General features: G+C 38.5%; 1 protein-coding gene across 2 annotated transcripts in view; it reads right to left on the bottom strand.

The window, feature by feature from the left end:
• WASHC4 (WASH complex subunit 4) overlaps positions 1-14,988 on the bottom strand; it is a 40,840-nt gene extending 25,852 nt beyond the window's left edge. For both annotated transcript variants that reach the window (XM_014272557.3, XM_074539282.1), the window contains exons 1-12: positions 14,821-14,988; positions 10,793-10,932; positions 9,684-9,737; positions 9,508-9,573; positions 9,291-9,336; positions 6,997-7,064; positions 4,669-4,751; positions 3,651-3,693; positions 3,034-3,137; positions 2,175-2,295; positions 583-706; positions 354-481 (exon numbers count right to left, since the gene is read on the bottom strand). In XM_014272557.3, coding sequence (XP_014128032.2) covers positions 354-481; positions 583-706; positions 2,175-2,295; positions 3,034-3,137; positions 3,651-3,693; positions 4,669-4,751; positions 6,997-7,064; positions 9,291-9,336; positions 9,508-9,573; positions 9,684-9,737; positions 10,793-10,932; positions 14,821-14,881 — 1,038 coding nt within the window. In that variant the 5' untranslated portion in view covers positions 14,882-14,988. The remainder of the gene's footprint in view (positions 1-353; positions 482-582; positions 707-2,174; positions 2,296-3,033; positions 3,138-3,650; positions 3,694-4,668; positions 4,752-6,996; positions 7,065-9,290; positions 9,337-9,507; positions 9,574-9,683; positions 9,738-10,792; positions 10,933-14,820) is intronic.
• Positions 14,989-15,229: the final 241 nt, after the last annotated feature.

The following is a 15,229-nucleotide window of genomic DNA, read 5'->3' as shown; positions in this document are numbered from 1 at the left end:
ATTTAGAGGTCTTCCAAAACAAATGTTTCTAGTCACAGTCAAAACCCAAAGCATTTATTCAGCACCAGAGTATTCATAACTCAAAGAGATTCTTGTCTTCAGTGCCATATTAATCTTGAGAAGAAAGATTGTAATAGAAATGGTAAGTTTATTTTGCCTTGCTGCTATGTAAGTGCACCAATTTTAGATCATCTTTAAAAGAAAATAGCAGGGGGGTGTTATAAAAAGTGGAAAATTTTTAACTCTATTTTCAGACATTTTTGTGCTCTTTCTTTTCCCAACACTGTAATACACTATGTAACTCAGGAAATTATCTACTTCATTACTGAAAGACAAAAGAATAAAGCACTTACCTTCTTACAGACATCCAACAATGACTTATAAAATTTCTTGTCTACAGTCCGAAAAATCTGAAAATGCAATACAAACAGACCACAGATGCCCACATATTTATCTCTCTGGTCAATTTCTGAAGGTTCACCTGAAAAACACACCCTTGTGAATTTTACTCCCACACAAACAATATAAACAATTTGAGAAACAGGGAAGCTGTCTCTCTGGAAAAGCATGAGCTTGCCTTACCAAGTTTGGCTTCAACATTTGAGAAAGATGTACGAAGAATATGAGCAAATTCTTCAGCAAATGTGCTGTTCTTTGACACAGACACTCCACCATTTAAAGAATCAAATTGTTGCTCTATACAGGCCTAAATAAAAAGGGGGGGGGGGAAATATCAACATATCAAGATAATGCCATGAGTTCTGGACCTTGAAAGAATACCGGTTTTCAAGAGAATACAGGAAGAACACACTGATTTAAGACTAACCTAAAGTAAGCCTTAACCTTTTATGACATACATATTCTGAACTGACATACATATTCTTAACTATACTTAAATTTTTAAGTATAAAATAGAAAATATTAAAACACTCTTACACTTGACATTTCAAACCCCATTTTATTTATTTTCCCATTTCCTTTAAGGAGCATTTTTAAAGAAGCCATTTGATGACCTAGTGCTAAGAAACTAGTTGCATATTTTCATTATCACATTATAACCTGTTACTAACTGTCCTTTAATCAATATTATCACACAAGTCACTTACAGGATGTGGCTCATGGCCTTGCAGCATAAAATCACACTCTACTGCTGGCAGTTTAAAAGCTCCCAAAACCTCATGACAGTCAAAAAATAGAGACACATTCCATAATTTACAAAGAGACTAGAAAAGTCTTTATTAGAACTGCATCTAATATTTTTAATGAATTTTTGTTAGGAAGAGGCATTTGCAGGACAGGAGAGGAAACTTTCTGAATAAATTCCAGTCAAATCGTACTGATGTCTCAAACCTATAATTAAGTCTTTGTACTTAAACAGCATTAGGGAAATACAACATGAAAAATGGATAGCTTGGTAGCATTGTCCTTTGAAAGAATAAGCCAAACTGTGCTTAATTATTTACCTGCAATTTCGTTTTGAAGGTCGACACAATTTTTTCCTAATGCCATTTAAGATGTAATGGCACGACTCAAGCAACTGACTCTGCTTTGAACAGGTTCAACAATATTATCATCTGCCCACTATGCCACAACATCCCATTTCAATGTCTGTAATATACACTTTTCTAAAGAAATAGCTTCTTGTATGAATTTAATAAAGTTTAATTTAACTACACAGAAAATGTAATGAAATCCTTCTCATCCACCTGTATTGCTGAATGATCCAGGGGTATGTACCACCACAGTGGTACCTCTAATGACAGGTCACACTCAACATATTTTAAATTTTAAAGATTACTGAGGAAACTAATTAATTTGCAGTTAAAATAAAGACCTATGCTATGTAAACCTGCTCACTATTATGCGGACAAAGCAGAATTCTGATAATACACAGTCCTAATGCCAAGCTGTCTGTGCTTCTCTAGTTCAGCAAAACAGTCAGCATTTACTGCTATCATTCAAAGCTTGGCACAGTTCAAGCTTGCACGAGAAGTGCAAGAAAGGCTCTGTTGTAAGATCCTTTTTTCTCCCAGGCACAGATCCAAGAGCCAAATTCACACATCACTGTGACTGGAACAAAACCGAAATACAAACAAACAAACTAACTATTCCGAAAAGAGTCTTGCTTTCATGTAAGCTTCCTTTATCATACTGGGGAATATGAAGTTCATTACCTGAAATATCATTCCATCAAGTAACTGGCATTCCAGTTTTAACAGCAGTTTTTCAAATGGCTTTAGTTTATCTTCTTGAATCCCAAACTTAGAAGGGTTGTGATGGACAGATTTTAGCAGCCTGTAAGGGGTAGATGTGGAACACACACATGCAGCACACTTAAAACATAGTCACAGTTTTATCATATCCTGACCTATTTTGATAAGACATTTTAATTCCCACCTCCTGCCCTTAGCAGCAACCCCAAAATTAAAAAAAACACAAAAACAAACAAAAACCAAACAAAAAAACCCAACAAAAAACCCCCCACAAAAATCAAACCAACAAATAAAAAAACCAACCAATCAAACAAAAAAAAAAAAAGCCAAAAATCCCCAAAAATACACTCAGACTGTATAAACAAATTGCATTTGAGTAACTACTTGGGTTTTCAAGGACAGAGTTAATATTCCACTAATTCAGCCACCTTTATAATTGCTGACTCTTCAGCTTTTACTTAAGGTACCATCCCTTTTTAAAGCTCTATGCCCATTCCCATTATCAATATGGACAGGGATAGTCTTAGCTCAGTTCTTTACACAACTAAATTTCTTACTGAATATTCTTTAAATTCCACCAACTATTTCGTTATTTGCCAAGATGCCTACCGTGAACTGAAAATGCAACATTCATACTCAAACAAACAAAATATTTACTGATGCCTTTAGAAGGACACTGTGGGAGCTTAGCCCTGCTCTTCCACAAATTTCTGGAGAGACTACCAAAATCCATGTTCCCACACTGACTTTCTTGGAACACAGACAGTCATATGCTTTTATGGCTTAATTTGTGGGAGTGTTTTTCACATCGGAGACACACCTCTTATACATGGTCCAGTGATCTTTCAGTGTGGCATGATTGTCAATTATTTCATCCAAAGTTATCAAGATTGTGAGCAACTCTCCTAGATGCTCATACATAGCCTGTTCGCGAAGGGGAAAAAAAAAAAAGAAAGTAAAGGACAGTAATTATTAGAAAGTTTACTGCAGTCATATGAGGCACATAAAATTTCAGTTCCTTTCAATGCATTTTCAGCCAACAAGATATCAGCTAGAGAGTTAAACAGGAGAAATTGTGGCTTAGCAGCTTAAAGATTTGACTTGTAGTGACACAAGAAATATTAAAGGGATGTCTGCACACAAATTAAATTCCTTGATCTATCTTGACACTGAAGACCAAATTTTTTAAGTAGCCTATATGCCAAGGCACACATTGCAATAAAGGAGCATGCAAACACTTTGTTGTTAAGATATCTAGAATATGACAGACATGGAGACACCAGGCCTTCCCATACAAAGGTCAGAAAAAGCTGATTAATAAAATAAAACCTTTAAATTGAAAGCTGTTCTCTAAAGTCACTTTCATGCTGTCTTTCTCAGGATTAATCAAGACCTACATATATTCACATAAGCAAAAGAGTTCCAAATCATTCCCACCTGAAAATGAACTCCAGATGTCTCTATAATTTTAGGTGCATTCCTGTAAATAAAATCAGTATTTTAATGCCTTTTTAATCCTTAGAACAGATCACATTTATCAGTTCTGTATCATGGTATGTTCTCTGTGTTCTGGGTACATTTTTCTTCATTAACATAGTAACTTCAGGAAACAAAAGAACATCAAAACCTGATGAAAAATATATACTGTTTGGAATCTGTATGCTCTGATCAAATTTAGAACTGTATTTTTAAAGACACAGCATGTGACTGGTTGAAACCACCAAGTGTATTCAATGCACAGGTGTGTCAGCAATTCCCACTTCAGCTATGTGAATAGCCTTTACAGACCCAGAGAATAAAACCACTTTGTATTTACTCAAGCCATGTCCAAGCTACGCATCCAACACCACACAGGAAGTCTGCCTTGTGCTGTGGTATAAGCCAAAAATAAAAGCAACAAATAAAACTGAGAAGAATGATGCTATCCTACTGGGGGATGGGGAAACAATTGAGAGTCCTGCACAGGTATTCAAAGCTAACTCCAACAATCCTGTTCAGAACTAAACCTTCCTCACAGTTTTCAAAGGAGCTAAACAAAACATCCCTTACCAAGCTAAACTTCAGATGTTAAAATCATGGCTGTTCTGTGAGAAATATATACCAAGATTTACATTTTCAAATTAGACTGTAGAAGTGATTTGATTTTTAAGCTATGTATCAAGAAACAGGAGGAGCATCTCAAACAGAGCAAGGATAAAAATATCAGCAATATTTCTCAAACATAAAGACTAAAAATGACAAACACGAACATCCTTGCATCTCACTATATACAAGCACTTATCTTTTCTGAAAGCAAAACAAAACCATTTCCATAACTGTTTATGAAACTTACACAGCAAAGCACTCTATCTCTAGACAACAATATTCCAAAAATGACTATGACTTAAATAGAACATTAATGTTTTATACATTTAACTCTACATAGTAACAATACAGCACTTTAGAAAATAATTACTTGTTGCTGGTATACAGAACAGCCAGCTGATGCACTACATTCACCACCACTTCATAACATCGGGTAACAAAGCAAGACAGCTCCTGAAATACAAGAAAACAAAATGCATATAAATGTATAGATCCTCCTCATAGACAAGGTGTCATTACACAAAAAAAACCCCTGAACATACACTACAGAATATGGAGCCGAAGCTCCAACTACATCCCTAACCCAAGTCAGTGGACAGATTTACAGCAAGATGGAAAATATCCTACTAACAGCTCTGAAAAAGGATCTGGGGCTAAGCTAAGAAACTACCAAACACAAGCTTCCAGTACAACTCTGACCATTTATAGTATTGGTTCAATTTATCAAAGACAGCAAGAAGTGACTTGACAACAGATCCCAAGTACTTTCAGGGACAAAATTCAGCAGAGGTTGTGCTTTTTCCCCACTAGATTCAAGAGTCACACTCTGGATGCTGGTAATAGCCAAATTCAAATTAGAAATTACCATAGGAGCTCTTACTGTAAGAGTGATAAGCCAGAGAATATTGCTTTAAAACAAAGAAAGTCAATGTCTTTGAAAGGTTTGCCTGACGAAGGCAGAACTTAGGCTTGGTTATGTAACACAAAATGAGTAAGAACATGTCAACTCTGACTATGTAAAGAAGCATCTTAATTTCTAAAATGGATTTTAACATGGCACTCCTTGAACAACAGGATAAATTAATATGAGTTTCCCTTAACTGCAGTAATATTTGCTCATTAATTTACCTTACAAATCCCATCAGGGAAATGTCAGTGTGTGATGAGTCTAGCCAGTCTGCACGTAGATGGCTTTATAGCAGACAGCCCACACTGGATGAACAGTCAGCCAGCCAGGAGACTGGCTAGCAGCTGAATTCTGTCTTCCTCTCCATCAAAAATAGATCCTATTTGGGCTTCTGCCTTCTATTAGTCATCAGTTTTCACAAAACATTACTTCTTAAAATTGTACTGCTCTAACAAATGCAGCTGAAATAAGCCAACAGATTCCAGAAGAATGGATTAATAGACAGATGAGATCATGTTTCCTGGGGAGGCAGCACCAGCTGCCATTTTAAAATTTCTGGAAAGAAGTCCAATTCAACAGCACATGCATATTAGCAGCTACATAATACAAAAAAAGACTGTAATAAACTAATATTTCAGAGCATTATTTTGATAATGCTTTAAAAAAACTTTCTGACCTAGCAAATTTGAGGCTACTGCATCTAGCTAATCCAGAAAGCCCAGAAGAGCCAAGAAACCAATACATGGTGATTAGCTCTATGAAAGCAACTTTTCACCTTTTTGTTAACTTCATATTTTCACACCACCCCTGGGGATATGCTTCTAACACTGATCAGAAGAGCATTTCCTAATCTAGGGAGGTAGAACACTGAATGGATTTAGGAGAATCCAACTGCTGAAAAAGAACAAACTCCATAAGCAAAACAGAGAATGAAGGATGAAACCTACAAAGCTGGTAAGACAAAGAGGTTGGAAAATGAGAAAGAAAACATGAGTGATCCTAACAATTCACTGCACTTCAGCATGGTAAAGGAAGTTGAGAAATTACTTCCTACACAGCATTTGTCTTGTCACGACAATGATTAGTGTCATGCTGCAGAATCAGAACATAAATTTTAACCCTTGGTCAACCAGAATTTATTTAAATATTCTGGAAGCTTCCTCTATATTCTCTACTTCATCACATCTACTCCTTACAAGCAATATTGCATAAAAATAGAAACATTTTTGGGAATGAGACAGTTGCTTAAGTTATACTAAGGACAAAAAACTCCACAATAGACTGAATCCCAAGAGCACAGGTATTCCTCAGAATAAAAACAGATCCTGTTTTCATTGAAAGGAGTGATCTTCCAAAAATGTTTGAAGGAAACATAAGCAATTTTTTTCAGGTACATACTTTGATTTTGTTTTTTGTCTATCAGCTAAAAAAACCCAAATATATTAAAAAAATTAACCCATTTCCAATGTTCAATAAACACCAGAACTTGCTAACTAAACTCAGCTATCTTTAACTACGGATGAAAGCAACCTCAATTTATCTTCTCCTACTGAAATATTTTTAAGTAATTTCTAATTCCTTCTCTCATTAGACTTCCAGAGAGAAATATAAAAAAATCCCCAAACAATGTGTGATACATCCATCAGCTGGTCTGCAGGCAAAACATAGCAACATATCAGATGACTGCTATGCCTTTCAGCAAAATGCAAACGGGATATGGCAGACTGTTAAATCCATTTTGCAAGTAAAATTAAGATTATATTGCTGTCAAACAATCAAAACATACTCTACCTGCAAGAAAGAAACAAATCTTCCCATTTGTATTTGGCAATCTCCCTCCACCATGCTGGAATCTGTGGCTTAAAAGAGAAACATTTGTCAACAGTTTCTAAAGCCTGTATTGTACCTGTTAAACTAACACTGAATCTTGTCCTCCAAGCCATTTATTTGTCATACTAGTAGAGTGCACTATTATAAGTGTATTGATGGAGCCTCAAAACCTCCTAATTTTGCTTTGCTAAGGTGGACTTATTTTTGGAGTTTCTTTTTCATTAAAACTACATGGTTTATAAATTAGTTACAAAGCTGGGAAAAGTCTTCTTCATCTGAAAGAAAACAAAATAAACCCCATAATTCTTTAAGGGCATATGTATTATGTAACTTCATATAAATGTTTCTATTTTTAAGAAATTTGCATGAAAATACTAGTTATTTATCTTGCAAGAAACATCCAGATGTTTTTTATGGAGAGAATATACTACATGATTAACGATAAAGATTTTTTTTTTCCTACATATCCTTCTGCACAAAAGAACAGGCTTACCACCATAGCTTCACAGCATTATCTGTATGACACAGAACACAGAAATACAATAATTACATCAGCCATGCCAAGGTGTTTCAGTCATTTGGAGCGGTTTGAACATCACCTGACACAATACTGTCTTTTTAATGTGACAACAGATAGATGCTCTAGACTTGAGATTTTTCTTCTGAGTCACTCACTCTGAGCAAGAAGAGCTCACTTAAAATTACAAGTTTACCTAAGAAATGCAGGTCTTTTGCTACATAAAATATATTCTTTTACAGCTGTCATAGATTAAAGGAGTCTCCATTTTTCTCTAACATGGAGCTCTGGGACAGAATACTAAACATTGCTTTGCTTCCTATTTCCATATTTTATGCAACTTTTAATCTCTTCAGTGTATGTTCCAAAAAACCCTACCCCACTTACCTGAAGTTCCTAGACTAGTCCTAGCCACTGCAATGCCAAGATGGGGCAAAAAGTTCTCTTTACATAGATAGAAAAAGGCAGCATAGTATTGGTTTAAATTTCAACCATCCTTGAGCAAGTAACTTTGCCAGTTGTTTAAAGTAAGCAAGCTTGCTGTTATCAAAGAAAATGCTACAAGTAGGGATATGGAAAAAAATAACATAATTACTGCATTCCTACTTAATCCTCAGAAGGCTGACCTCTCAGTTCCTGACATTTCCAAGCATTCTCTGCACAATACCCATCAGGAACAAATTGCTGCTGTAATATAATAATCTGCTATACTCTGGCTTTTTCACACTAGAGACATGGAAAATTCTGAAGGATCTCCTAGTACCATTTTGGCAACATATGACTTTAAAATATTTAAAACCATATCTGATAAGACACGTAAGTTTACTAAGAAAAAAGGGAAAAAAACCAAACACCCCCCAAAAAACCTCCCACATAACAAGCTAACAAATCCCCCACTTCTCCATGTTCCTTAAGCACAACAGTTATCTTATATAGCACTTAAAAGAATTATAAACAGCCCCGAGCTCAAAGATTTCACATTCCCTGATATTTCTGATGTCTCGTATGACAACGATCTGTGCTTATTCCCACACTAGTACCCCTAGTCATTCAGGAGTTACCAGTTTTAACTCCAAGGCAAAAAGCTGTCACCTACAGCAGTGTCTCACCATTTGTGAACTGACTTATGATGACTTGGGCCCCTTCTTATGCCATGGTCTGAACATGTAGTGTGAGTTACCTGCACTGAAAGGGGAGGTGCTATCAACATACTCCAACTTGTCTTGGAATACCAATTGCATAAGTGAAGAGGCCAGGACTTGGGCCAAGTTATTTATTAATGGTTTCATTGTTTTACTTCAGTTAAATCACAGATTTACTGTTTAACTACAACCGATGTCAAATGTAGCTCCAAAAGGAAGTAAATTGGTTTAGGATGTGTTTACATGTGAAAAACATGTTTTCAGTGCCATACCTTGCAAAATAGCTGCTACAGTAGACAAGCTGTATGTAGGGAGCTCACACTCCCTACTTCCCATGTAAACAAGGCTGCAACAAAATTTCCTGTTCGTGTAACAACACATACTGCAGGGCTTTACAGAGAAACCTTATCTTAAGCTAACTCAGGATAGCTACAAGACACTAACATATATCCCTATAGGCTCAAAGTTCTCTATTTGGTGTGCATCACAGAGAAAGCATATATCCGTATAATAAAATTACAGTAATTGTAGCATTTAATATAACCTGAAGCAATAATATAAAACTACATACATTTACAGAAAAAGAAGCTACTTACCTCCTTCTCCATAAAACAGGAGGCCATTATAAAATTTAGTTTCTGCCTAACAACAAAAGCAGAAATTTGGTTTTTAATAAATAGGATATATGTAATCAAGCTACAAAATTATTTAGACATGTCTTGTTCCTTTATTGATAAAAATAAATGCATATATCAGCAGCATGCCAAACTGCAAAACTTTTCATATACAATAATAAAAGTCAGTTGAATTTACCTCATATTTTAACTTCTTGATTTCACAGCAAAGAGCAGCATACACTGTAATAACTTTGTTTAGAACCTAGACTCAAAGTGAGGAAAAAAATCACACAGATTACAAACAAGTTCACATTTAGAGGGCTTGGATTGAGGTTGAATAACTTTTTTTCCCTTTAAGCATAAAGTGCTTACCTTGTTTTCTGTCTTTATGAGCTCCAGTAGGGAGGACTGTTCATATGGCAAAAGCTAGAATTAAAAAAAAAGGCAAACAAAAAAACACAAAACAACCAAACAGAAACAAAAAATCAACAACTTTAAATAAGCATTAGTCAAAAATACATTCATCCAACTAGGCAAGTATTCCCTCCAGTTTAATCTCAAATAGGGTCAGTAATAAGAGAGCCACAATTGCACATGACTGCCAGCCTGCACTGGAGGAGCCCTTCACTCTTCATGTTCATAAGGAAATACCTTTCCTTTCACTTTAGGCAGACAGACAAATACCAAGGTATATTATATAGCATTTTCAACAATTTACTTACAAAACTTGTAAAGCAAAAGCACAATCATTATGGCATATGCAGGAGAAAAACAGCTCAGGAAAACTAAAACATTATTTAATAGTTCCAAATGCTGGAAACAGGAAGCAGAAAGTACACCTGTATGCAGGCACTGGCAATTTGTACTTAAGTCAGCCTGATTTTGACTAGTCCATAAACATGCAGTACTGTGCAGTACTACACATAATTTATTCAAATTATTCAGACAGATGACTGCTTGAGAGTGCGTCTTCAGCACAGACAAGTTTCATATGGCAACAAAAGTGCTTTTAAATTATGTCTGCAAATTCAGTGAAGAGGAAAAGCTAATGCTCCACAGAGGAGACCAAGAAAACAGCCAATACTGCACCAAGGCCATTAGGTCAATACACACACAGTTCACTGTGCAGTTTTACAACTATTAGTGAGCTCTCAGAACCCCAGCCCCCAGATAAAAACACTAACTGTCACAGGGAAGACATCTGCTGCAACCAGCCTTCCCAACACATGAAGAATTAGAAATTCATTCAACTTCAGGTAGTAACCATAAGACTAGAAACTAATAATGTGAAAGGTTCTTCTCATATGATATGCACCAATTTATTAATTATTTGATAATTAAAATAGTACTGGATAGTTTTCTCAAAGACACAAGTCAAAATTTTAAGAGCACAAATGCATCAAGCTTTTACTTAGGAGGTTTTGAAGGAAAGGATAAACTAGGAAAGTAACAGATGCAATGTATATTAAATATATGAAGACCTTTAAAGCAATGGGATCAAGACTGAAGTCCCAAACATCTCCAACAGAGTCATCCAAAGCATCTTCAATTCTTTTCAGCTGAGATGTATATTCCTCAAGAAATTTTCCATAGCTCTTCAACTGCACTTCAGCATGAATTTCTGAGAATTGATAACATCATACAGTTTTACAGACAATTCAATAAACTGCAATTTCAAAAAATGTTATTAAAAACATTCAGTATCTTGCTATTTAACTTTAGTCCTGCATTCTTCTTTTTGCTGTGGCATTTTTCTTTAATAAAATGTAGATTTAATACAAAGTTCTTATTTGTTTAAAAACAATTCTATAACTTAGTGTTGGTTTAAAAGAAATTCAAATACTACTTGAAGAGTTTCGAATATCTAAGCAGTATGCAGAAAATTATTTTTTTTCAAGGTACGTGTATTGTTAAACTAAGACTTTAATAATCACATAATCTTTGCTGAGCAAAGAAACTACTGTGGAAATTGCAGCACAGCAGGTGACCCTACCCATCAGCTGAACCAGTACAAATGCATTTATATAAGAACTTTGAGGCAATGGGTCTAATCATTTCAGCCTGAGTGGCAGTTGAATTTCCAGCAATCCACTTTCCACTTCTCCCTGGTATCTCTCAGTGAGTTATTTGAGCATTACATGGAAAGCTTATGGCTTTTAGTAATTTCCTCCCACTTTCAAATTCACTCTTCTCAGGCAGAATTTTTCTTCTGCTGGGCATTGAAATGCATAGCTATCCTGTTAGTGTCAGGGGCAAGTAGTTTCAAAGGGACAAACAGGTTCAAAGGCTAACATTCAGCTGGTCAAACAAAAGCAACAGTGGTCTTAAGTAGCAAAGTAAATCGAAAGGCAATTGGTGCAAAACAGTTTCATGCTCTCTATCCTGATCTTTTTTATTTCCCATATTAACACTCTTCCCCAAATTATACATAATTGCTGACTTAGCTGCACAATCTGAACGACAGAGTAAATGTTCAAGGCTCCTACACTCAGGAAGTACAATCTTTTTTCATGTGAAAACTAAAGCGCCTTTCCCATCATTAGATAACAAATCTAACAGCTTGTGATCATCTGCTAGTCATTGAAAATAGGATTATCTAAAAAAAGTTAGAGAATGAAGGTTAACTGGACAACTGAACTTTTCTTACACAAGAATTCAGCTGTCACGTAGCTTTATAGGTGCCCTTTTTGCATTTCAGCAAGTGGACTTGCCTAGAAGTTAAAAATAATATATTCTTTTATTCTGCATGTTCAACCTCTTAGTCATTGTCTTTGCAAACAACAGAGCCAAATGGTAGCTGATGCCTACTACAGTGGGAGAGCACTGCTGAATCAATCATCATTGAAATATTTTTTGCAGAAAGAAAATATCTGACTGAGAAACTGCACCAGCCAGAAAAGGAAGAATGAATAAAGACAAATTGATAAGGAAAAGATGAAAAGGACTACGTGCAGGGAGGTTGAGACTGAGAAGGAGAAATGACTGCAGTGAAGGCTGAATTAATTTTAAGATAGTACTTTGAAAGTAGCAGCAATGCCAACCATAAAGGCATGCAGACTGCAAAGCCTATCCAAGGAGCTCAGAACACTCTCCCACAATAATGGCATTAGTGCCGTTCAGTCCTAGCAGTACCTGCAGCCTAGAAAGAGCACAGGCATTGACAAGATCAGGAGACTGAATTTCACGTAGAAGTGAGTAAAACACTCTCCATCAGCAGCGCTCCAAGCACTGATGTGTAGCCCTTAAGTTGTATCATTGTACAATTCTATTCCATCAAGTTCATCTCATCCTTCAGGTTCTTTCCAGTGCATATTCTGCAGGCTCTCCTGCAGCAAGCCAGTAAAACACTGATAGATCCACAGCCCCGTTGAATGGATTTTAACCAGCCATCATGTCAGCTTCAGTGCTTTACTGCTACAAAATCCAGAGTAGGGGAGACATTAAAGAGGTATGCTCTGGTGCTTTCCCCATCACATCTCCTCCCTTCACACAAAAGACAAACTGAGAACAAAAAACCAGACAGGCACTGGGGCTTTAAAGGAAGAACAGAAAAAACTTCAAAGTCATACAAGAGTAGGAAATCGGCACTGCTGTTCAAATCAGTTTCTATGAATCAAAAACATTGAGCATTTCTCAAACAAACTCTCACAACAGCACTCTGCTAGAAATTCACTGACTGTCACCTTTCCAGCAGACAAATGATGGATTTGAGCAACAGTACACTCATTAAATACTTCCAAATACTTAATTATTGACAGCCATCAATTTGCTACCTATAAAATAAGACACAGGAATAATTTCTCACTTTCTTAGTGAGACAAGAGAGTGGAAGCTCTTAGCTAGCCAGAGATAGGCAGTTCCACAGGTTAAGAATTACCTGGGAGATGAGAGAAGCTTTCTAAGATGCAGAACATTTTTCCTAAATAAATTGACTCACACAGAGGAAGAAAATGAAATCATAGAAAGCAAATATCATCCTTTTCTTCAGAGCAGCATACATGCTTAATAAGGTCTAATGTGTTTACAAGAAAGTTCGACTTAGTTTCCCCTCAGGTGATAAAACTAAAGCATTATAGTTCGAACAGTGCAAGAGATCAACTCAGCAGCAGATGCCTCAATCTTAACTTCTTCCATAAAATCAGCAATATCAATATTCAATGAAGTTATTGGCAGTAAAGATTTGCAAGCGTCATAGCCATATATGTCTAGGACAGAGATCTTACAGACTAGACTTATGTCCTCAGTTGAGAAAGTTGTAATTGCTAAGTGTTAGCAATGCGAAGCAAAAGTAGACAACAAGAACAAAAAATGCCTTTCAAGTCACACGATTATTCTTTGGCTTTTCTCTAGAACACTGTGTACTGTTCTCTATGGAAGATCAGCCTGTTTCTTCACCCTTGAGATGGTGATAACAGGGCATATTAAGTCATGTCAATTTTTTGGAGTTTCATTTCATGTCCTGGTCAAACTAGTGGAGAGCTGGCATTTTGGGTAAAAGCTACATTTTCCTTTCCACAGCTAGAGAATTGATAAAAAGCTCTACTCAGGACAGCCTGTTTCCACTGAAACCAGACTATCCGAACATGGCATAAACAGTATCATCCCCTGGGATACCATTATATGTGAAACAGTTGGTCCATGAGTGACATATTTCCACAGCAACACCAGTAATAATTGAACTTGCACAGTTCAATTTACAGCGTGTTTTACAGTGTGACAACCATATAAGTTCCCTGTTTAGAAACTAGGTCACCTCCACAGGCTGAGTAAAACGTGTATTTTGACGGGCATACGAATCCATCGTGAAAGATTTCAGCATCGCTGAAGATCTTATTCAATTCTATTTTAAAGGTGAAACTACAAATGACCGCCCACCTGCCGTGACAGAGAGCCTTTACCAATGAAAGCTGAGTACAACTAACTGCTCACAACATATCTTGATGTGACTTCTCTGGATAACCAAGGAAGCCACTGCAAAAATTTGTGAGCCACAAGAAATGACCGGGAAGGAAAGAAACACCGTTCCCACGACAAGCCCCGTCACTGCGAGAAAAGACAGGGCGGCACAAGCAGCCTAACCCTCCCCGCCGCACGGGGGGCACCCCAGACGACTCCCCCCGGGGAAGCAAAGGATGAAGGACTGTAAAAGCTACTCCCCCCACCCTAAAACAACCCCGACAGCTACGGAGAAGGTGGTGAGAGCAAAGAAGGTCACGGCGGCCGCCCACTACTGCAGGCCGGGCCGCAGGGGGACCAGCACTGGGCTGGCGGCGGGGGCGCGGGGCAGAGTCCGCGGGGCGGGGAGAGCGACCCCGCTCAGCTCCCGCGACTGCTTCCTCCTCCGTTCCCCCCCCTCCCTTCCGTTCCCGGCGGAGATGCAGCGGGGCGGTTCAGGGGGAGCAGGCTCTGCTCAGCCCGCGCCTCCCCCCGCTCCGAGGTGGCTCCGAGGCGGCTCCCGCCGCACTCCGCCGGCCCGGCTCCGCCCAGCCCGCCCTCCGCAGGTGCTCACTCTGCGAGCCGTCGTCGAGGCGGTCGAACTCCCAGTCCGGGGACAGGGTCTCCAGCGCCATCGCCGCCGATCCAGGCAGCGGCCGCCCCTGACTCAGGCGCACGGGACTTCCTGCCCCGCGCCCGCGCCGCACGCCGGGAAATGGAGGCGGAGGGGAGTCTGGGCTCAGCAGGAGGAGGCGGGACAGCGCTGGCGCCGCTCCGCCGCCCCTCCCTGCTTCCCTCCGTCCGCCCGCCGCGCCCTGAGGTCGGCGCCAGGCGGCGCTGCCGCGGCTGAGAGAGCGCGCAGGGTGGGCCCCGCGGGGCGCGCCGCGATGCCCCGATGCCCGCGGCGGGGCGGGGAGTTCGCTCCCCCCTTTCCTCCGACCCCCGGCAGCTTGAGCCGGTCGTGCTGGGTGAGGCAGGGCTGG

Source organism: Zonotrichia albicollis, chromosome 4 (assembly GCF_047830755.1).
Source record: "Zonotrichia albicollis isolate bZonAlb1 chromosome 4, bZonAlb1.hap1, whole genome shotgun sequence".
Classification (NCBI taxonomy): Eukaryota; Metazoa; Chordata; class Aves; order Passeriformes; family Passerellidae; genus Zonotrichia; species Zonotrichia albicollis.
Note: the sequence above shows the minus strand (reverse complement) of the source record. Positions and strands in the feature narration are given on the sequence as shown.